This window comes from Apus apus, chromosome 7, assembly GCF_020740795.1.
Source record: "Apus apus isolate bApuApu2 chromosome 7, bApuApu2.pri.cur, whole genome shotgun sequence".
Taxonomy (NCBI): domain Eukaryota; kingdom Metazoa; phylum Chordata; class Aves; order Apodiformes; family Apodidae; genus Apus; species Apus apus.
The window spans coordinates 28,769,689-28,794,228 of NC_067288.1; the positions used below are offsets into that span (position 1 = coordinate 28,769,689).

The 24,540-nt window shown below is 42.8% G+C and overlaps 1 protein-coding gene across 15 annotated transcripts in view; it reads left to right on the forward strand.

The window, feature by feature from the left end:
• Positions 1-24,540, forward strand: part of NFIA (nuclear factor I A) — a 249,013-nt gene that overhangs the window by 209,611 nt on the left and 14,862 nt on the right. For 7 of the 15 annotated variants that reach the window (XM_051625235.1, XM_051625241.1, XM_051625238.1 and 4 more), the window contains 3 exons: positions 874-1,052; positions 3,635-3,800; positions 10,613-10,704. In XM_051625235.1, the coding sequence (XP_051481195.1) occupies positions 874-1,052; positions 3,635-3,800; positions 10,613-10,704 (437 nt within the window). The remainder of the gene's footprint in view (positions 1-873; positions 1,053-3,634; positions 3,801-10,612; positions 10,705-24,540) is intronic. The other 8 variants (XM_051625236.1, XM_051625247.1, XM_051625250.1 and 5 more) reach the window with 3 other exon arrangements.

The following is a 24,540-nucleotide window of genomic DNA, read 5'->3' on the forward strand; positions in this document are numbered from 1 at the left end:
GGTGGCAACTAAAGTGGAGAGCACTGTTAAGCTAGCAAGGGTCCGTCCTGATGCATCTTGAAGGCCAAGGAACTGGACAGAGTTGTCACCTAACACAGGAGAGCCTAAGGCTCTTCAGCTGCACTTGTAGTTCTGCTGAAATCAGCTGAGGGTAAAATCCGTCATTGCCAATGGGCTTGTGTACATTACACCTTTACACCTTCACTGTAGTACATTTTCCAGCCGGCTTGTTGGCCCATAAATTCACCAAATTAAACTTCATCCCTGAATGCAAGCTGGGGGCTTGCTGAAGGTTTGAGCCTCACAGTATTCAGGAGAAATGGAAATGTAATTTTCAGAACGATCTTGCTACTTTGTGCATGTTCATTAGATGAAAACACGTTACTTAAAATAAATGTTCCTAAGCTGAGGTGAAAAAAAACCCCCAACAACAGGAAGTGTTAGACCATCTTTAAATTATCAGCCATTTATAGTGCAATATAAAATGGATTCATATGTGCAAATCCAAGTGATATGAAGTGTCAGTTAGATCAACCCTAATCTCCCAAATACATTTTTTATCGCCCAATTGATGTTCTTAAGGTGATGAACAGTTTTCATTTTGACAAAGGGACTGCTGATTCCTTTATACATGTCCACTAAAAACACAGAAATTCCTTTAAAATGTCTGGCTCCGCTTGTTTTCAGGATCTGGATGAAGTGAGTGTAGGACACAATGTGGTCTAGTATATCAATTGTGAAGATCAGATGTATAAACAACACTGTACATTTGGGAAAAAAAAAAAAGATGAAAAGTAAAACTACAGTAGATTTAAACTGTTTGATTTTGCAAAGGCAAAACTCTCTGTAACTTCTTTGTTTTCTTTCCTATAGCAAGTCCACATGCAACACCATCGACTCTTCATTTTCCAACATCACCCATTATTCAACAGCCTGGGCCATACTTCTCACACCCAGCAATCCGCTATCATCCTCAGGAGACTCTGAAAGAGTTTGTCCAACTTGTCTGCCCCGACGCTGGTCAGCAGGCTGGACAGGTGGGGTTCCTAAATGTAAGGAAGCCGTTTTTATTTCTTCAGAAGTGTTTGTCCTATGTCAAATTAACCATGGGATTCTGGGGTTACTTTAACAGCATGTTGGATACAGGAGCACACACCTTGAATAGTCGTTGGAAGAAAAAACAAACAAACAAACATACAAAACCAAAAACTGCTGCTACTGCAAAAGTATTTTCAAAAACCAACAAAAAACCTCCCCAAAAAACCACTCAACCACATTGTGGTGAAATTAACTTAAACTGTCAGGGAAGCTGATGATACAGTGACCTTTTGGGTCCCTCCACAAATGACTTTGCTATATGCATCAGAACCCTAGTGGAACCAGGGTTAACAAAATATGAAGGCAGAATAATTTTTATTAATTATTTTTGAAGTTCAGGGGAGAGTGGGGGGGAAGGAGCAGGAAAAGGGAGGGTGAGAAACAGATGTTTCAGATCAGCTAGGTTCATTAAAAAAAAAAAATACTGCCTTATAGCACTTTAGATCAAGTTGACCAGTACTTGAACTCAAGATGTTAAAAGTACAGTTTATTATGGTTTGTTATTTCTGTAAGCAGTTATCTTTTCCCCTTATCTCTATGAAAAATTAAGCAGAGTTCCAAAGCTTCAAATAACCATTTTACTTTTTTTTAATCAAATAAAGTGAATCATTTTGCTATTATTGAAATAGCATACCAGTCAAATACAGAATTTATAAATTTTAAGTAAATCAAATCTAAAATAATGCTCTGAATATTTCATGAAATGTAATACATGTAACTTTTTCTAGCCAATGAAGTAATAACTGGCAAAATTACTGTTTTACTCCTGACATACATGCAATTGAAAGTGTTAATGAGAATTAGTTTAATTATTAACATTTAATTTATTACACTTACTTAATAAGCTATATTGTTCTTGGTGCTTTCCTTTCCCTAGCAGAAAACCTGACTCTATTTATTCCAGCCTGTACTGGCTTTGAATAATGTCTGCAATATGTTAGCAGATAGATACATTTATGTCTAGACAACAAATCAATATAGTGCTTTTCTTTTTCCTTGAGTATTCATTTGCTTAATTTATCCCAAACCATTCAGCATTATGAACTGTTAGCACACTCACAATGAACGTACAGCAGGGGTCTTCTTGGCAGGAAAGGGACCTAATTGTGAGACAAGATAGTGTTTGAGAGATGTCACTAACATATTAGTTTATTACAAGTACTGGGTGTTGGAAAAATAAATATCCCTGAAGGGTTGCTTCTTACTGCAAACACTGGTAACTGCAGTCTTTGAAGTCAATGGGAGTGCTGTTAAGGTAAATGCAGATGAATTTGAGACTTATTTATGCCCTGAATCATTTTTGCTCTTAGCACACGTATGATTTGCACCTACACGACTTTCAGGCCTTTTTGTCAGTGCCAAAGCAAGTGAAATGAAAATAAGGTACCAAGCTCTTGCCAGTATGAGTATTTTGTCCCCAGTAATTCAGGCTAATGGAAACCCTAACAGGAATTAAAATATTATTTTCTTTAGCAGTACTCAGAGTATGGATCTGTGTTTAAAGCTGAGCTTTTATCATCAATGGAAAAGCCAATGCTCAGTGCCAGAAGAACTGCAGTGAGATCAATTTGTAGAGTGCTGTCGAAAGTGATCTCATCATTTTTGTCACTAAAATGGAACACCTGATTCACAGGCTGTCCTACTTTCTCTGGATAATGGCATTTGGCATCTGTCTGTATGGTTTTCAAGTGTCCAGGCCATCTTACATTTAAAACGTAAACTTAACAATCTGGGGGAAGGGGTGGCTTTATTTATTTATTTATTATTTTTTATGCCTGCTTCTTGTTTTTGTGATACTTGAAAACACTTTCATTTATGGATAGGTTCTTCTGGTGATGAATTGAAAGACCACACTTGTATAGCTGGGCCCACTCTGCCTGTGACTGACCACATCCCAGACTAAATGGAGGGTGTGTTTTTTTTCCTAATATGTAAATCAAAGCAGTTCTAAGTTCACTTGTTGGTCCATGTAACAGCTACTAAACTGTGAGCTACACTGCTGCTAACTCAAAAGGGATGTGGGAGAGCAGTTACTTTAATATATACTCATTCATTTTCCTGTAATAAGATATCAGCATGACTTTTAAGACCACCAAAAATGCTTGTTTTTCCTCTTAGTGAGCAATATCTTTAAGAAATTTACATGCAAGTCCAAGGCCTTGATATCCTAAGGGTATAAGAGAGGCACAGAACTGGGGGATTTAAGGGGTCAAAAATACTGCTTCAGCTCTCACTGAGTGTGACTTACTGGCTGCAGGAAATGTAAAGAGTAGTAGAACTTAATCCAGGGCAGCTCAGACCAGTTGCTAATAGGACAGATGTTTACAAGTGAGAATTTCCGTAGTTACACAAGGTTCACAGAGTTTGAGACAAAGTCTCTGAAGTCACTGGAGAATTTGACACAGAACGTTCTTTGCCACCTCTCAAGTAATTGTAAATGTATCACACGTAGCTTTCAACTAGATTGTTATTGCTGGAGGTTCCTAATAGCTGATTTTTAGTATAATTTTTGTCTGTTTCCTTGTTTTTTCGGCAGCCCAATGGTAGCAGCCAAGGCAAGGTGCACAATCCATTCCTTCCTACCCCAATGTTGCCACCACCACCTCCGCCACCAATGGCTAGGCCTGTGCCTCTGCCAGTGCCAGACACAAAACCTCCAACTACATCAACAGAAGGAGGGGCCACCTCTCCCACTTCTCCAAGTAAGTATAGACGCAGCGGGAGCCGAGAGCTCAGGGCAGCGCACTCCGTGCTGCCAGTGCCGGGTGTCGGCTGCTCAGTGAGGAGGGCTGGACCAGCTCTGGGGAAGGAGGGGAGCTCTCTGCTCTCTCTATGATGGACAAAGTTCTGAGCTGGCTTTAGATTAAAGAAGAGAGAGTTAGCTTAAGAGTTAGCTTCTGACTTGGTTGGCGTTTCACATAACCACGTGTGAGGCCAGTAGCTAGGCTCTGACACAGACCCGGGACCTTTGGGATCATGGCATGAGGAGGCAGTTTGGTAGCTCAGGTCGGGCTTCAGGGGATAGATGCTATGTGGAAGTCAGGCAGCCTCATTGAAAACACTGCTGCCTATACGTAGTGGGCTAAACTAACAGCTCTTTTGAGTTCACTTCATTTATAGTTCTTTTGGGAATAAGTCTTCCTAGATTAACCCAGACATCTTTTGCTTCTGACTTGGTTCCCGAGCCCTGCATCCTGGGCAAGAAGCTATGGTATTTCTTAGGTCCAGGGAGAAAGCTTTAATCCTTTCTCCACCACCCACACAGCTCCCATATGTATTTTGTGTAGCCACAAGTCAAATATACAAATTCCTGGTTACACACTTGGGGATACCACTTTGGACTCACTCTGCTGGGAAACAAATGTGATTCAGCTGGGTTTGATGCTTTAAAAAAGTCTGGATGTTCAGGGAGTTAATTGTTAAATGATTTAATGAAGCTATGCTCAAACTGACATTTAAAAACAAAAGGGAAGCTTTCAGTGCTTTAATGGCAACTGTAGGGGACTTGTTCCACGGTGAAGGGAGTCCAAATAACATCCACAAACAAAAATCAATCTAATCGAAAGAGCAAATCCCTTTGTGTGCTTTTCAAGCTTATTATTTAAATGCTATATGCAACCACTGCTTGATGTGCAGAGAGGTATTCGCTAGTCAGACCATGTGCAGCCTTAATTTTTAAAGCTTTATACCCTGTTCAGGAGATTTGCACAGATTCCAGGGGGCATTTTTAAGATCTGGCAGTTGTCAGAGTTTTGCATGCGGCCTTCTGCTGTGCGGTGGTGCACAACTGCAAACTCAGCAAGATGCTCTGACTCTCCTTGAAGTTAGAATGGTTTTAGTATGAGACAGTCTGGTAAGATTGTTAACATGATCTTCTAGAATCAGGACTTCTAGAATTGATCAGCAGAATGTTGTTGAGCTAAGAAGTTGATTCATTTCCCTCCCATCCACTCCTCTTTCTGCCCTGAGACCAACATTTGTGCTATCAGGAAGTTTTGATGCTCTCTGATGGGAGATACCATCTTTTAAGTCCCATCAAGAAGGTTCAGCGGTGGAATATAAAAGGTTACTGTTTAGTCATAGTTATCACTGAGTAGAGTCAGCAGTGCCTTACTATTTCCTTGTCTTCAGAACCAGGAAAAATGAAACTAGGTCAGTGTACATTTGTCATGACGGTCATGACTCAGTTTACTGGCAGCGTGTGGTGTCTAAAACAAAAACAAAAAAAACCCAACATCATTTTAGCAGCAATCTTAATACTTAATTTTCGTGATACTGTGATCCTGGTAAACAAGCTAAATGAGTGGCTGGCCTGATTCTCAGCTGGCAGAAAAACTGGCATTTGTCCGACGCAGTTCGGTGTCGGCTGGGGCTGGTCACTGTGGCTCAGTGTTGAGCAGGCAGCTGCCACCTTAATTGGGAGCTGAGGTTTTCTCCAGAGCAGCCAGCCAATGGTATTTAAACAAAAGATTAGGAACATAATTACTGTTTGTTAATTAGCTATGCTGATGTCTAAACATATAGTTCTGTACATAGTCAGGCATGCATCTTCCCTTTTGGTCAGGGTTTTGAATAATAGTGACTGGAGATGAAAAGAAGCATATAATTCAATTTAGGGACAAATTTTACAGAAAAGTAGATTATAGGGAATATTTGCTGAGAAAAACTATTACATATATAGCAAAGCCAGTGGAAGTGGCTGGCCACATAAAGAGTAAAACAAACCCAAGTTCCTAGCCTGGCAGTGAGACTTTACCAGAGGGCCCACTGGACTCCATTTAGCATGTCAATCAGTACCAACCCTCCATTTTCATTGGTGTTTATTTTTTCCTTAACTAAATATTAGCCCTCAAATAGCAAGTGCAGATTCACCAGAGTTGCACAAAAGCTGCACAAAAAGGTGTTTTCCATGGTTACAAACTGCTTGAGTGCACTGGTGCTGGGAGTGTCGCTGGGCTATGGCTCAGTGCCCTGCGGAGCTTTAGGATATTGGAAAGTCACTTATGCAACAAAGGCAGGAATGATGTTAGGTTTTGGCCAGACTCTCTCCTTAGCTGTGTGGAGGAGAATGAAGCCCCCCACCCCCCCTCAAGGAAATGGAGTGAAAGGGGTTGGCATTTGCTCCATTCTCCTTCCCTTTTTTGGTCTAGCAGAAAGCCTTCTGCAGAAACAAAATGCAGCTACGGCCCTACCAAAAATTGGAATATGGCCCTCCTGAGGGGTGCAGGAGCCAGGAGCAGCTGTTCAATACAGCCTGGCCTCCTGGGAATGAGAGCTAAAAATCACAACAAGGTGGTTAATGATTCTCAGAGCAATAGTGAAACTCTCCAGCTGTGACATTAACCAAAACATGAACATTAGTGCTGTCCAAGGAAGGAAGAGTGCCTGGAGATGCGCACTAGGGATTTGCTGCTACTAGGTGGCCAGGCATGCTCTGGGAGATGAAAATTTCAGCTGCCAATCCCATCCCTTTGGAAAGCCAGCATTTTCCTCAGTGAGATGATACAATGGAGATAGGATTCATGAAGTTTGGGAGGGTTCATTTTTCCTCATGAAAAGCCTTTTCAATAGAACACATCCGTGATATCAGCAGCAGTCCCAAAATTATCTTATCTCAGATCTCTTCTCAATTTTGTTTGGTTGGTAACCCATAACAAACACAACACAACATTTTCTTGAACTTGACAGTTTCTGGATTTGTTATCTCATGGCTCTAAGAAAACACCACCTCCACTAAATGCCAGTTGGACTTTATCACTATCATAACTGAATCTGAGTGTTAAGAGTCTGCAGCCCTCATTCCAGTGCAGTCTAAAATACTGCCATCCTCTACACCATGATTTTTAAAGAGCATTTTTAAACTAAATCTTATTTTCTGAGGTTCACAACTCTACATGGGGAGAGAGTTAGCTGTTTTCCCTTGTTGGGCAAGATTGTTATCACTTAATGTCCCTTTGCACAAAGGAGTTTCTGTGTTAAACAGCATTTGTGTCAGGATGAGAAGAATGATCTTGTAGCTATAGTACTGGATTCATAATCAGATTGGATTTCTCTCCCTTTCTCTGCTATGCATTGACTGAGCACCCTCTGGGCAAGCCATTTTAGCTTTCTGTTCACTCCTTTCCCCATCCATAAAAAAGAGGGTGATGACTGTATCGTTTAATTTGTTAGAATTTGCAGTTCCCTCTCAGACACTCAGCTGCAGCAGGCGTTGTGGTAGGAATTGCTGTATTGCACCACATTCCTCCAGTTAATTTTCTCACCACAACTCAACAACTACAGGGACTCCTAGTCCTTTGTGGAACAGCACAGCTCTTCATAACAAGCATATGTACCTGTCGTCTTGGTCTGTAAAAGGGAAACCTGGTGGTACATTGGGTTATCACCCCCCCAGTTATCTTTACCAACCAAAAGTTTGTCTTTTTAATCCAGAACAACACACTCCTACACTTACTAGAAGTTATTTCAGGAAAGTATATTTTAAATTAACATTATTCTACTGCAGGCAACTTTAAACTACATGACATTCCCAAAACGGTTTGTTTGTCTTGTCTTTCATACGATTTCTTGCCATTTTGGCTAAATATCTAAGCTGTTTGTGTGAGCAAATGTTCCTTCTCTGCCAGTTCCTGCTTTGCTTGTTGCTGAAGTGTAGCATCATAGCAAATTTGTGGCACCACACTCATTTCCTTGGCTACGGGCTGTGAGGTTGCAAACCATCCTTAGTGAATTCCAGTAGCAGAAAGACTAGGCTGGTCAGGAAGATGTTTCTGTTCAAGCCCTATGGGCCAGCTGTCAGCTAGTGTAATCTAGTGTGGGTCTTTGCCATTCCCATGGAGCAAAACTGCTAGTGTGTGTTCCGTGTCAACTTAATATTCTGAGCCAAATGGCCCCTTACAAGCTGCAAACATCTCATGACATTTTACAGTGAAGTGGGACTAGCACCTCAGGAGAGTCCAGTGTAAAGCTTGCTCTGCATATGTGTCATTGTGGTGCTCTGCACTTCTTGTCTCTAGTAATATCATGATATGACCTTAAGGAAATACCAAGCTGACATCTGAGTATTTTCAGGAAGCAAGTTAAACATAGTTTGGAGCGTTACAGAAGAAAGGTACACATAGTAACTCACCCAGCAAGGTTTGAGGGGACTGTTGTGCATATTGTACAGGTTTCAAATGCTTCAGAATTTTTGCTTGCACAGAGAAGCCATTGAAGACAGGGTGCTGATGGTTTCCCTTTGATTTTCTACCAAGTATCACAGCAAAATTATCTGCCAACAGGGAACTGTAAACAAGATCTTGAGTTCCTTCCCTTCTGAGTGGAACTTACCTGCTTCAAGGGATTAAATGGCCTCTCCACTCATTCTGCTTCCCTAAAAGTAGACCCAAAGAACCAAACAACAGATGCTTGATTTTTAAGCTTTAAGTTAATTTTCCCTTCTGCAGAAGGAATTTTTAGTCTTGCACAACACAGAGTTCAGCAGTTAGTTAAAAATAATACCTCATCATGAAGCAGTACAGAAGAATCTTAATACATGGCACTAGCAAGAGAGATTTACCCTTTGCAAATCTGTGGCTTCTTGGAATTATTAAGCAAATGAACATGGTAAAAAGGCAAAGAGAACATCTCAGCAAATCTGCTCAGTGCCTTTTCTTCCTAGATTTGCAGATACGTATAACAACCACTATACCTGCTTGTACCCTAATATGCAAGCTGCACTGCAATTTGCAAAATCAGCTTGGAAAGATGACTTAGTGCACTTAAAATGTCTTTAAAACTTTGTGAAGGAAAGGTGCTCCTTGCTTGATTTTTGCAAGTCCTAGCAAAGTGTTGGGTTTTTGGAGAGAAAAGCTCACCTCACCAGAAACAACCGGGAGAGAATGAATTCTTAGAAGTCAGGAGTGCCTTATCTCCTCTGGGATCAGAGAGAAAGGAAGATAAGCAGTTCCTGGGGTGATCTCAGGGGAATGATCTTGGAGCAAGTGAAGGTGTCTGGTATAATTGTAAGGATTAGAAGGCATCATGAGATGTCTGTGAGACTTGGGTAGAGAGGGAAGGAAGTGGGTCTGCATGCTCACAGTTGTGGGAACTCCTCACCAAAGGGTTTTGTGGGATACAACACATTTGCATGGCCTCAAGGGCAGGTTGGGTGTTCATCAGTGAGAAGTCCCTTGTGGGCCATTAAATATAGGGAGTCCCCAAGCTGAAAATAATCAGAGGGTTGGAAGGAACATGAGAGAGTAGATAGGTGACCTGCTTTGGCTCTTCCCTGTGCACCTGCTTATGATCCCTGTGATAAAGAGAGGACAGTGGAGAAGGTGGAGCATTGGTTTGGTTCAGTGCGGTCTTAAGCCAAAGGCTCCTCCAATGTAATGCATCTTTTGCAGACAACTCAGTGGCTTCTCCAGCTCTTAACTGGCTTTATTTTTCTGTAATGTTGAGGCCTGATCATTATATTTAGCCTGACTGGAATTTGGCAAGTAACTTTCCTTTTAACATTGTTTTTTGTCTCTTCATCGGATAGTTGGATTGTCTGGGGATTTTGTTCAGCAGAATGCATTCCTATAAATATATTTAAAAGAGACAGAATCATTGTTTGTATTAAGGCGTCTATTTAGGTAATTTGAATTTAGATCTGAACAGGCAAAAAACTGAACAAGGGAGAAGATTGCATGGGGGGTTTTCAAATGAGAGGAAGACTGAAAATGCATTGAAAGCTTTTGGATGTGGAAGTACGTGGCATTGTGGACAGTTGCAGTGGAGAATATAATGCAACAATAAAATCATTAAAGTACTTCAAGTTTGGAAGTAATCTGGGTTCTTGGCTTGCATTGCATTTAATAGCTTTACATTTATGGGAGCCATTCCAGTTTTTAAAGGCAGCTTCAGCCTTCAGACTGATTGCACTTACCACCCCACTGAAACTGCAACCCATTAATTTTTTACCGAAAGGATCTGCCTAGTTTGTCAGACACATCAAGTGAACATTTTAGAGAGTGCAGACCACAGCACTATGAAGACCAAAACTTTATCTCAAGAGAGAATGCTGGATTAGCATGAAATAAGGGTCTCATTCTGTTAATAAGCACTTTAGTAAATTCGCTGTATATACAAATCTCTGTTAAAACCAGAGATACCACATATTTGAGTGAAAACAGTCGGGCAACACCAGGACCTACCAAAGTCTCTTGTGTTATCCCAGTATGGAAGGGCCTGCAGTGGTTTTCCTCTGGGATGGAGGTGACCCAGCAGCCTCTCCCCAGGCACCCGCTGTTGCCACCCTGCCTGGCCGGGACCTCTCCTGTCCCAGCAGCCTGGTCCCCTCCGTGTTGACGTCCCCATCACTAAGACCCAAACCTTTCCAGTGTCTAAAACCAAACTCTCGCTCTCTAAAACGTTTGCACATTTCTATGTTAAAACATCTGCTTGGGTGGCTCTGAGACAGTGTGTTTTGGTGTTGTTCGTGTGCAATCTAGTGCCGCTTCCTCAACGCATGTGTCCCTTCCCTTCACAGCCTACTCGACACCCAGCACCTCCCCCGCAAACCGGTTCGTCAGTGTTGGACCACGGGATCCAAGCTTTGTAAATATCCCTCAACAGACTCAGGTGGGCCGCTTTCACTTCTCTGTATGCCTGCAGCCTCTTCTTCTTCAGTGTACTCTAACATGTCCCCCCGGAGCCAGCTGCATTGCTGCTGTCACTTCACCCACATGGTCTCAGTAACTACAGTGAAATGTCACTTGCAGTTTGTTTGTCTGTTGTGTTTTTTTGGGCTTATGTAGTAATAACGCTGCTTTTGTAACTGGAAAGATCTCTTGCTTTCTAAGATACTGGCTTCTAGTGCACAGGGTTGGGTTTTTCCCCCATGGCTGAGACTTTTGCTCCAACCTGTTCCCCGGGCAGTGCAATTAATGTAATTTCAAAAGGGGCTCAGAGAGACCCATCAGGTAACAGTGCACCTTAGTCCCCCAGCAGAGACTACGGGAGACTTCTCCAATGACTTCCATGTAAAAAAACTTGGACTTGAATTCCTGGTTGGCCATTTGCAGGGTGGGCTTTGAGTGAGCAGGAGATTTTGTAATTGTGAGCACATCTGTTTCCTTACACAAAGAGAAAAAAGTCCAGTTGAGGCAGGCCTATAAAGCTGAGTTAACTGAATTCATAGTCCTGCTATGGTCAAATCAGAAGCTCAAGTAAACATTTGTATTTCTTTAGGAGAAGGACGAGGTTTAAATGTGCTTTTTCCAAGCTGTATCAAATTCCCAGGGTCGATTAAGAAAATAGTTGTTGGCAGTTTTGTTAGCAGCTAATTTGAGCCAGATGTTGAAAAAATTAAGTCTGTGCTTAATATCACGTTATCATGGGGGTGAAGGTATAAAAAAGTGAGCAGAGCTAGTGCTTTAGGACAACTGTAGTTTGTAGTTTTAAGTGATTGCTTGACTACATTACAATTCTTTTAAAGGTCAGCAGCAATAAATATTTTTCATTTTGTTTGAGCTGGTTGTGATGACTAAAGAGTAAGAATTCAGATACCTAGCAGATTGGGGAGTGCTCGCTTAGCTCTTGTAAGCTCTACCAAATCATTACTGTGCATCTGAATAATTTGTGTACAGATTAATGGCCATCACATGGCACAGTCCAGTGTATGCATGAAGACAGACTCCTCGTGGCAATGGCTTCAGCACCTCCACTGGCAGTGAAACACAAGTCCCTCCTCACAGATGATTTTCAGTTTACTGGGCTGCAACCAGATGCCTGTGAACACAGTGTGTTTTCTCTGTGTATCTGCTCTTTGTGTACAATTTCTTAGGGGCTTTAGTTTATAGCTCTGTTGACAGCACAGGTTAAACTGCATCGAATCTCAAACCTTCTCTACATTAAATAGGGTCACAGAAAGTCCACCAGCAGTGCAGAGCAGGGCTTTAACCCATCGGGTTCTCATCTTTTCTTCATGCCTTCACAAAACCCAGCCTGCACCCCACTTTTCAGGCCCCTTCCTTTAGTCAGTTCATGCACGTGACAAGTTTTCATGCGCATCCCCATGTAAATCTTACTTCTCCAGTCGTTTTGGAAACAACTGGAATACAAAGAAATAGCTGAATCTGAGAAACAGGAATGTTAAGGTTTACTGTTAAAGTCCTTAAGCATTTGGTCTTTTCCTTCATGGCTCAGGAAAACTTGAAACCCTTTGGAGAATGCTACTTACCTTTTCCAGAAGACTTGAAAAACTGCTAGTTGGTAAATTGATTATGTAGTAAGACACAACAATATTAAGTCTCCAAAATATTTTAAACTTATTTGCATCCTGCAGCCTAGGTTTCCCAGACAAGTTTGTCGACTGTAAACTTTTATCCTTCTTATTTATGACTTAAATCATTTTAAAGTGCTCTAGCTTTACTTTAAGTGCTTCTATGTAATGCAGTGTAGTGAATAACAATGCTGTACAGTGAAAACAATACTCAAGCACAGCTTTCAATTAAAGTCAAGCATGCTGCAGTGGGTAAGGAGACTGACTTCCAGTCTCTGACTCCAGCTGCATCTCTGTGCTTCTATACATCATTATACCACCACAACCCACTTGATACTAAATATATAATTTATCAGCAAAACTCACTACTTATTCATGAAACAACTCTGAAGTTGACTCTGTTCTAAATCAGAGAAGTGAGGTAGAAAAACTAACAGCTATGGTTTGGGCTTTACTTAGCATTCCTCTAAACAAAGACATGCTTTTGTACTCTTTTTCCTGGGCATTAGTGTATAGGACAATCACTTAGGATATTTTCAAAATGAAAATATAAAAGCACATAGGCCTGTGTTATTAAAAACAGCTGGGGTGGCTTCTTTCCATCAGGTTTCTTTTGGTACATTTAGAGTCAGCCTAAGATACAGGTTCTGAGGACCAATGACTGCCAGGACACACAGCTTCCTTAGATAAGAGGAAGCAACGAACACTCAAAGGCCTCTGAAAGTCAAGCTTAAATATAAGGGTTAAGCAACTTTCTACTGCTGGAACAACAAAATAGAAATTAAGACAGTATCTGAGTGTCTGTTTTTTTAAAAAATTACAGTCCCCCTACAAGCTATAAGAGATCATTATGGTCAGCTTTTTGGTGGCTCTGATTGTCTTTTCCAGACCTAGTGGCAGGTCATTTGACTACGGGCACTAGTTACACATCATTGTTATTAGTGTTAAAGGGCTGCAGAAGTGGGTCTGTGCACAGGGATGGGGCAGCACCATGCAGCACAAGTCACATTTCCCATACATGGGCATTCATGGGCTTTTGCAGAACATTGGAATAAAATCACAGACAAATGCACAACAGCATGGCTGGGTTTGAGTAGGGATCAGGCTGTCCTGAGCTGTTTTTAAACAACCGAACCCAGTACATGCCTTTCTTCATGGGCATTATAAAAGTTAGCAGTAGATATTTCCATTAGCAGCATGTCCTGATTTATGTCAGATTGCTTCAAATATAATCCCTTAAAGGAATTTTATAGCATTTATATACTATTTTATTTAGAAAAAGGCCATCTTCCTGTGTCAGCAAAGGTTGAGGCAGGATGACAACTCGGTGATGTTAGAGACCAGGAAATAAACTGATTTAATTCAGTAGTTCTGATTCAGTAACGAAAGCCCCAAAAGGGTTGTTGGCTTCATCTGGTTTTAGCAGCTTCAAAACTTTTCACTTGGTTTGTTTTTTCAGACACTGCCTCTGCTTGCCCCATCCATCACTCTGCCACTCCAGTGGCTCACCACTTAATTGTCCTATCTGGGGGGGTTATTTAAATCTAAAGTTCTGTTGGAGCTATTAGAAGAAACACTTGACTTGGCATTCTCTGTATATGTTGACAAAAAGGCACAGGTGTTGTAACCTTTGCTTGATAAATCATTTACTTTTGCTACTTGACTCTCAAGCAATATGGGGGCATCAGCTTTTTAACTGCCTTTTCCATATGCAAATCAGAAATACAGTATGCCTGGGGTACACAGTCTTTAGTTTCAAAAGCAAGCTGGTCTAGATACCTCATGACTAAGTAATAGATACGTCTCTCATATTGCCAAGGACTTGTAATAAGGAGAGTGGTATCAAAATGGGAAAGTACCATCACATTAATTAGGCTCTGGCCTATCAGTAGCAACAACAACATTAATAAAGGGTTCTGAGCTTTTCGGTTGTTTTTTTTCCTCACCAAGTGATAAAGTAATTGTGAAACACAGGCTGTATGCTCAGAGTATGTGCAGCTGGGAACTCTAAACTAGCAACCTGCTTTTTGTGGCTGGAGTTTGTGTTGCCACTTGCTGCTTGAAGTGGCGTTTGCTGATCGCTAATGCCCTCGCTTTGCTCTACAGGACAGAATTCCTCTAGGGATCGTTAGGTATGCAGTGTGCTGCAGCTCCACCTCACACTAAACACTGTTTACTAGGCTGACTCCTGTTTACCACCTACTTACCCTACATCTTCCTGGAAATTCTACTTTGGATGCTAAAAACAGCTCCTGAGCAGCACATGCCTGCTCCATCTAATCCCTCCTACCTGCCAGCAGACCCTGTGCCTTACTCAGTAAGGTGACAGGGATGCACAGAGCAGAAACTACCTCCCACTGCAGGCAACCAGGCAGAGGATCAACTGCTTTACCACCCACGAGAAACTAAATGGTTTTCTTTGCTGCTTAAGAGAGAAAGTGTATCCTGCACCCTCTTGGCCAGCTGTTACAGGAAAAATCCCTCTCTAATGTAAACATGCCTTATATCAGATCCATCCCAGTTAGTTTCTAGGACTTAGTTAAGTGCAAAACCAAGTATTTATTCCCTCATGGTTCTCTAGGAAAAGGTAAAACTATTTGCTAGAAGAAGTTCTTCCTGCTTCCTCCTCTGCCTGATCCCAAAGTTAGGGCCAGGTCATGGATAGCAAGCCAAGGTCTTGTCTTTTCACCCTGTCCCTGTTGAGGCCCTGGAGCCACCCAGCTACAGCTCTTGTTCTCTGCCCTCCCTGCACTAGACAGTGGGATCTTTGTAGCTGCTTCTTTTAGGCTTTTAATCTCTAAAAAAACACCTTATGCCTCAGGTCCATATACAAACCTAATTGTACAATTACTTTCTTTTCGAGAGGCAAAGGAGAGGCTCTTCTGCTTCCCCATGATCCTTTTAGAAAGCAAACAGCAACCTGCAGTTTTTCACTGGCAGCTCTCTAAAACAAAGGTCACAAGAGAAAAAATGAGCTTTATGCTGTGTCCTGTGGGTTAGCAGATGTGAGCGCTGTCAGACAAGGGAGGGAGGCACATTCCGGAGTAGATGGTCCTTCTGTGATAACAGCCAGGCACTGCTGCCCAGACACTGAATCCAGAGGAATGTGGTGCAGGTGAAGCCCCTCACTGCGGCGGGGGCAGGGGGGGCAGGGGAGCAGCCTCGCAGGTGACAGGGCCTGAGAGTGCAGAGGATTCATAGATCAAAGTCAGCACCTTGGGCAGGAAACCAGCGCGGCTCCTCCAGAGCTACTGCTCCTGCAGCTGAAGCTGCCGAGCTGCTGTGTGCCCAGGTTCCATTGCCACCCTATGGAAGAACGAAACCAGTGCACACATTTTTCTTTAGACAAATGAAATGTGTGCCTCTGTCACAGCCTCACGGGGGTTTTCCATGTGTTCCTTCTCTCAGAACCCCTGCCACGGTGCCCTGCCCTTTGCACTGTTGGGAAGGGACGCAGAGCTGCCAGGCTCCCACACGGCTCATGTCCATGTGCTTTATTCATGAGAAACACAAGCTGCCTGTCCTCTGCAGCCTCTGCTTCCTTCTCCCTCCTTTCCCAGCACCCAGGCATTGCCGAGGTGGGACAGGCAGCACCTGCCAGCCCTCAGGGAGCAAGGGGAAGGTCAGGATCTCCTGGTATTGCTGCAGTGAGCTCACGGCTGAGCTTCCACTTCGGAGCAGTTCATGTTCAGGGGAAGCATCAGGGGTGCCTGTGGCTCCAGCATCGCTGCGGACGTGCAGAGAACATGAGAGGCTGCAGGAACAAAATCAGGCCTCTTATTTTGAGGGTTCTAAACAGAATTATTTATGAGCCAGGTCAGTGCTACTTGTTGTTTGTTCCTACCCAGGACAGGGATACTTATCCTCCAGGCTAAATGCACCACTTGTGTTTGATCATGAATGAAGGTGAAGAACACTAATTTGGAAGCATTTGTTCAGATCAGTCCAGCCCCCTGAGAACTACATATTCCATAAAGCAACCTCCCAAGGCCAGTACACATGGCTTTGGGAGAAACTTAAGCTGCAAAGCACTTTTAAGCAGAGACTGAAAGTTTTGATCTCTGAGCAAAAAAGTGTTTTGCTGCAGAACCGGTGGTACAAAGCTACTGATATGTGACCTGAACATTGGTGCTGTCTTTCATCTTCCACCCAGGGAGCAGCTGTACTGGTCTGATCTTGAGGGTGGCCTGGAAATGGCTCTAAAAATGTAATATAAGCTTAGAGAGAGTGTGCATAGAAAATGCAGTGTCAGTCTATCAAGCATCAGCAGGTCTTGGACCCTGGGAAGCTGAAAGAAGATCTCAGATCCTGCCTTTGCTTTGTGGTTGGCCATATTACACTTGCTTTTCTCTTTTGTGGAAATCAGTCAAGAAAACGTTGGCTGAACCCTTTGCTGAGCTAAAATTGAGATGGTTCCATCGTGATGGGAGCAAAGAGCCCACATGTGGTCGTGGTGCTCTTGATGTGCCCCTGATCACATAATAACTCAGTGCAGCGTGAGTGTGAATGTGCTGCTCTGATCACAGTTGCTAATGACAGTCCAGAGTGGGTTCCACAGAGAGGAGATACAAAGGTAGCCAGAAATCAGGGTCACTCCCCAACTCCCATTCCCTTCACTGTCTGTTCAGCTCAGTGCAGTGCACAAAACCCCTTTAATTGAGCTTTCATACAGAGGGGCAGGCTGAAGTTTTGCTCTCAGATCAGTTTTTAAAAAGCAGCAGTGAATGGTGTACCTCCAGAAGAAAGCACACGTTGCACTATAAAGGTGAAGATTCCTTTTTCCTGGGCTTTTTCTTCTTCCTCCTCCTTGCAGGCTCTGGTGAGCAGTTCAGGCTTTTTTTTTTAAACCAGCACTAAGCATCCTATTTCCAATAGATACAGCAGAGAGTTATTTACAATGGACACAGACGAATTTCCCAAACGAAGCAATTAAACTTACTGCTTATTTTTCCCCCTCCTTACAATAAACAGGAAGCCTGTGCGTAAGGCACCCTTTCTGTGGGTTTTATGGCCATTACTTATGCTCCACAGTAGGGGAGAGGAGAGAGAAGAAGTAAGCGTGGGCCTGGTGGGAAGAGTTGGCAAATGCAGAAATATGATGAATGAGCTGGAGAGATTTAATTTCTTACTAAATTCTCTACAAGCTGTGTAACCTTTCTTTAGCTAAACAATTACTCTAAAAGGCAATGATTTTCTGCGTTTTCATTGAAAAGTCTTCATAATAACAATGGCCTGTGTTCTCCTTCTTGAAGAACTTCTGCCAAAAACCAGTTTTCTTTTTTCCATTCAGCAGGAAACTTTCTTTTATTTTTCTTTTTTCAATCTCATGTTCCCCGCTAACATGTATTTACAAGGCCTGCCACTTACTGCATGGGGCTGGGAAGAAGCTTCCCCTCAGGCCAAGTCATTTTGGTCTGTCTCCTTTATAGGGATTCTTGCATCTTCCTCCCAAGAGGAGTGCAGCCAGTCAGAAACATAATACCAGACCCAAGTGACCATTTAATCTGACAAAACGTGACAGTTCCTATGCTCACGGGTACAGAGACACAGAAGGGGACTCCTACATTTGTTTTTCACTGGACAAGCAGCAGCTCTTCCTGCTGTTGTGGTGAATGCAGCTGAGAGGGAGAGCAGATACTGAGTTTGGAGGGGGGGGAGGAGAGTCATCAGATTTTAAAATCCAGTGCCCAGATGATTAAATCCACGCTGCCGAGATGTTTAAAGCAGAGTGGGTGCTGATGCTGGCTGAACCACAGGGCCCTGTGACCAGCTGGAACATGGTAAGAACTTTGGATATGGTAAGCACTGTGGAGATGCAGGATGGGCAGAGGGCTCAAGTTTGTTCAGGATACAGACATGCAGGCATACACAGACAGATCAAGCAAACAAGTGTAAGACAAGGTTATAGTTGGGTGCCTTGTGCAGCTTTTCCTTGGCTTGGCCCATTTCCTGGGCACCCCAGGCCCGCCCCAGCCCCACTGCAGATAATGCTGTATTGGATTAGTCTGCCTCTCTGCTGCATCAGGTCCCAGATCGATTTATTGACTCTGTCAGAGTGGCTAGTACAGTAATTGTTACAAGAGCAGAATAGAAAGCAAGAATGTGTCCACATAAAATATAAAAATGACGTTTTGTTCATTCTTTCCTCTTTTGCCCTATAGATCTTGATGTGTTTACACAGTGGAGAGCACTTTACTTAAGTTAATCAGCTCCTTCTACATTATTAATTGCGACAGTTAGGGTGCTACATGGAGGCACAGGGCTTATTGAAAACATTGATCTCACGCTCACGGTGTGGATCTGAGGAGGTTTTGTATTCCTTCCCTTCTTCTGCAGCTGCTTCAGGGCGCTACCAACTCGCATTTCCCTGACTGACAATACACCATCAATAGCATTGATTTGTGAGAGGGGCAGAGAGGGACACACAGGAGGCAGAAAGGAGTGCACAGAGGTTCTTGTGCACTGTGGGCTTGGAGAGGGGCCGCTGGAAGTTGGTGATCACAGTCATTACATGCCTGGCCTGATTTTGCTCTGTTTTGTAAAGAGTAATAATTTAAGAGCTGAAGTTTCCAAAGTGTTGAAGACTTGCAGAGACTGCACGATGAGACCTTTTAAAATGCATGTAGAATGTAGACCCTTAAGAAAAAAAAAAAAAAGGACGTTCTGACTTTTTACAAGGGTTTTGGAAGTGCCTTTGAAAGACATTTCACCAAAGTTCAGCTTTCGCAGCTGATACCTATATGAGCTCCATAAATCCCACACAGCCTGACAAACTCCAGTCGGTGTCACAGGTGACCTGGATGGAAAAGGTCAGCAACTGAATTTATGGCTTTTGCATTTACTGGAACATTAAAATTTTTGCCAACTGCCATATATACTTTTTAACAATTCTGCAATCAGAGGATTAGGACCACAGTCTACAATGAAGGTCAAAAATGAAAGGCCACAATCCCTACGTCCTTCCCAATGGACAGGCATTAAGTTACCTCTGTTCTAAGAACCACCTTTGCTTAATGGCCTTAACACAGAGGTCAAGGAATAAATAAGCTCCAGAGATGAACATCATGCAAAATAGGCTGTTTTGCTCTGAAATTAATACTAAATCCCATAAGAAGGGACCAAAAGATGAGAAGCCATTTCTTATGGGAGACTTTCCAGTTTGCAGCAAATTGCATGTTGCTGAGACACTGGGCATCATCTCCCCTAATGCTGGACTATCCTAGACAAATGTGCACAGGGCAAGGATTTGCACTTCAAAAGAAATACAGCAAAAGGATTACCCTTTGTTAAAACCTGGTTTTGTTTTAAACTAACCACAGCTCTCTGTTATTAGTAAGGACTACTAACAACATGCCTAGTTGTAGCTTTCAAACTTTACCTGGTTTTAGTGCAGAACAACAAAAGGTATCATCTTGGTTTAGGCATTTGTTTTTATAGTATATCCCACTTGAACAGAGGTAGAACTGGAAAAGCATAATCCAAACCCAGGATACTTTTAAAAATAAAATCTAATAAATCTAGAGGCTAAATATGAACATAACCTTGTCAGCTTGACTATGTGGCCTTTAGTTACTTTGGTTACTAATATTAAATTTTTAAAACAGTACTGACACCCTAATCTTAATATTTTCAGTCATATTCACTTGCATGATCCAACTCTTGCATCACCTACACAAATACCAGTTATTACACCTGAAAAGATGCAGCTAAATACATTTCAGAGGCTAATAAAATGTGATTTTAATCATGAGATATGAGTAACAAAAATCACTTCCAATAAAATGCAGTCACCTTTGAGGCTGAACAAAATAATTTCTACATTGCTTGGAGAAGATTATTTTTTGTGTGTGCTTTTGCTATAAGTGCATCTTTTAAAATATGACAGCAGAAAAGGTATCAATTTTTTAAAAGGGGATAAAGTTAGACAGAAAATTTGCATGTGGGGTTGGGTTTTTGCATCCTTGCATGTGGTAAGCAATGAGATTTGAGCTTTTGCAGGAACACTTTTACACATAATGGTCCTTGTTTGGCTCTCCTCTTTTTTTCTTTTTTTCTTTTTTTCTTTTTTTTTAATGAACATTCTTATAGTCTTTTTGGTCTGTCAAATCTGTGGTACTGGCCCCAACTGTACATTCATTGAAGTTGATGAGAGTAGGAGATGGAAAATTTGTTCCTGGCAGGAGTTTGTTTTAGAAATACAGTAATATTTTTGTTTAATTATGCTTGTAATTTGCTTATAGCTATGCCCAGTAGAAAAAATCTAATCTTTTTTCAAATAAGACAAAGGTTTAAATTCACATTTTCTATATGAGGAGGGCTTGCAGTGCAGTCATCATCTGTCTCTAGAGTTTTTATTTTGTGGCTACAGGTACTATCTGTCAGTGACTCCAAAGCAATCTTTCTTGTTGCTGAGACGGGTTTAATTTTGGAGTTTTCCCAGTTTGCTGGTCTTGTAGGCTGCATCTGGAAGACTAGGCCAGGTTATGTTCCATCTGGTTCATTCCCAGCAATGGAGGCTCCATGGGGACTTGTCTTCTTCCTCATAGTAGTAACGAGGGCAGAATTTGTCCCAGTAATGGTAGCTGCTCTGTCAGTCCTGTTGATGTTGCGTGAGTCAAAACAGAGCTCAGATTCTTCTCCTGGAGGCTTTTTAGGAATACAAGGAGTAAAAGTAGTAACACTTAGGAAAAAAAAAAGGGGGGGGGAGAGCTGTACTTCTCCATACAATGGAGCAGCTTACTTACTGAGTACAAAGAGCCACTTCTGTGCAGTCTGTTTTCAGAGAAAAGCCTCACATTCAGTGACTCATAAAAGCAAAGAGGCACCTTTTGATTTTAAGTTCAAGATTTACATTGGTAACCCTGTCTGTTTTCCCTGTTAGTATTAATTATATTGAGATAGTTTAATTAGTATTACTAAATTTGATAATTAGTAGTAATTCATCCTGCCTGCCATACTGCACAAATATGATGAGGCAAAAATAACTGAATTGTTTAATTTCATCTCATTTAATGACTTTATACTCCACCAGGACTTTCATTGGCATCTCACAATATGTGTGGAGATCACTCCCCACTAGGCCAAGGCCCAACTCCCTTTAGCCAACCATGTCTAATATGTCCCTCCTCATCCAAAGGCAGATGATGTTCTGTGAAGGCTGGCTACCTGCAAAAGCTGGGGTGGCTCTTCCTTACCCCAGTCACCTAGCTCCTGTATCATCCTGGCCCTGATGGCCATGACAGCTGAACAGGACTCATTGGACACCACATCTCTGGCCAGGGGCTTCCTGGCACTGAGCACAGGTGTGGTAGGTGGCTTTCCACTCTTCTTGAGCAGTTCATTCAGTTTAGGAGGGTACAGAGCATCAGGAGAAATGCAGACATCCAAAGTTCTCATGTTCAGGAGGAGTTTTTTGTTCAGCTCAATGCCCTCTTGGCTTTCTTTCTTTAAGGGGGGATTTGGGGAGGGGAAATTTGAATTGATTCCTTATTCCTCCAGCTCACTGTCTACTTTAAGGTCAATGTGGCAAGAACACAGGAGTTGCTTCCATGCCCCTATTCCTATCTGTGCTGGTTTGAAGACCTGTTTTGATCTCCTTGTCCAGTACACTTAGGACTTGCCAAAACCCCAAAGCCTCTTCCCTTTCTGCAGTTGCTGAATCTCAACGGTCCTCTGCCCACTCCTGCAGACATGCCATTGTCTTGGCACCCCCACCCCAGAGCCCCCAGCTCCCATGCTGTCCCTCCATCCACCTGCCTTGCCTGGTGCTGTTTCTGCTGTCCACAGCCCGACACCTCATCTGTGTGTCCTGTCCCCCCCTGGTTTTTGCCCTGCTTTTATCAGCCCTTTGCTGCCCCAGGGGGATTTCAGAGGGAGCGCTGACTTTCCCCTCCAACTCAAGTTATTATCTCTCCTCACTTTCCTCTTGTGCTGTGGACTCTACAGTTCTCTCAAGGCAGTCAAGAAAAGCAGATGAAAACTGCATTTTGTGCCCCAAGCCCTGCAAAGAGTCTCTGCAGCCCCTTGCCAGCCTGGCCTGCTGGGACCTCTCAGGCACCTCACGTAGCTCCAGTCACTCTGTTGCTTCCCACTGGTATGCAACAAGGAAGGAGAGTCCTGGGGACAAACCCACGAGTGTCTGTGTGTGTCTGTGTCTCTGTGTGTGCTCAGGCTGTCTTGCTGCAAATGGAGCTTGGGAGGCACAGACTGGGGGTTGATTTTCTTTGGATGACTTTTCCTGATTGTCTAAAACAATAAAAGTAAAGAAACTTTAGAGGAAAACAGTGGTTGCAGGGAGATTATTTTTTCAGTCCTGGAGCAGGCGAAACTCCTGAGGCTTCAGGGGAGTTTTGCTTGCCTGAGGACTGCAGGAACTGGCTTAAATTGAATAAAACTGTAAGTACAGTATAGGGGACTGGGTAACAAGGAGTTATGCAAAAGCAACAAAACCAGAGAGCACAATGAAGAATAGAGCGGGTTACGCTGCGGTAAAAGTATGTACTGGTTGTTATAACACCGTGCCTCTAGCATAAATTATGTCCCTTTAAAAAGTAATACTTTAACTGTGGAGCTATATAGAGACAATTAAGACGATATTGTTCTCCTCATTTCCCTCCCTCCCCCCCCTTTCCTCCCTCTCTCTGCAGTAGCTCTGTGGAAACTTTTAATGCTGCAGCTTGAAACTTGGGCCTCTGGGTCTAAAATGCCTGAGAAAGCACTGCGGGCTCTAACTGTAAAACATTCCTTCGGCGGGCCCTGGAAACAGGGCGCGCTGGCGCAGGAGAAGTTCAGAGGGATCACATGTAAATGAGGGCTGGCTGCAGACTCCCGATGAGCATTTTATTTCACTTAAACCTGAACTTGAACTTGCAAACTGGCTGCTGGAGCCTGGGATGGGCAGAGAGTGGCTGCAAGGGGCTGGGAGCCAAGCGGCTGCCGCCGGCCCCGCGCACCCACCGTCAGGGATGGGGGGTCCCTTTGCACCCACCGGCTTAAGTGCCGTGCCCAGGGGCACAGGGCATGTGGGCACCATAGTTTCAGGAGCAGGCTCACAGCAATTCCCAATGGGCTGGCTTTTTCCCTAGGAAAGTCCTGTCCCAGTAGCGTGCCTGCCATCGCAGCTCCTGGCATGAAGTTCTAAGCAGATCCAAGTCCCGATGCACACTTTATTTCATAAAAGGAAATAAATTAGATTTAGCATAAGAAATATTAAAGTGTTGTGCTCTCTAGCACAGGTAGCTGTGTTTCCAGCAGAGGAAAACGTGGGGCTGTCGAAAAAATGAGGCACAAAGTGCCAAGTTTAAAAACCCCTTTGCAGCAGATTTACTTTTAAATCGTAACAGTTGATCTAAACTGTGAAGCAGGTTTTGAAGTTGTCTTTTTTGCTGCTTTACTAAAATGCATTCTGCTGATTTCTTTTTCCCTTGCAAAAGGCAAGGTATGTACCTGGGGAGCAGGAGAGGTGCTGATGTTGGTGCGTGTCACCCAGGTGTGGTGGCAGAGGTGGCTGGGCCGCAGGCCTGTGGGCAGTTCCTTCCCCCAGCTGTACTTGGTTGGTGGGTCATATTTTGGTCATTTCTGATGACTCCTGAACAATTTTGGCTATGTTTATAGCAAAACTTTGAAAGGATGAATGGGGAAAAAAAAAATCCTCTTTGGCAGTAACTCAGGAAATATCTACAAAGATATCCTTTCTGGAGCAAGATATTATTTCAGGGTTTGTGTTAGGATCATTTTTATTCTGTGACAGCGCATAAAGAGACTGGGACAGAGCAATGAGGTCTGGCATGGCTAAAATCCCTTCTGTGTGTGTGAGGTTATATAGTTTATCAATGCAGAAACCACCATGGGCTTTGAAAAGTAAACAGCTGGCTTGGGTCTGTGAGCTGCGCTTCAGAGTTGTCTGTGAGATTTAAAAGGCTGGCCTGTGACTTTTGGAGTGGGGCAAATACATGTCATTTTTCTTTTAAACATGTCAAAAGGTTTTTTGCAGCCATTTGTTTTCTTAGTTCCTTTATTTGTTACATTTTTCCTTTCTGTTTCATTTTGGTTTATTTTGCTTTTACAAACGTCTTCCCTGCCACCAGCGACTCTCCAAATAAATAATAAAAAAAAGGAGAAGTTTCTTATCCCAGTCAGAAAACCTTATGGCAGCGACAGATATCAGAGAAAGCCATCGTCCCTCTCAAAGATTT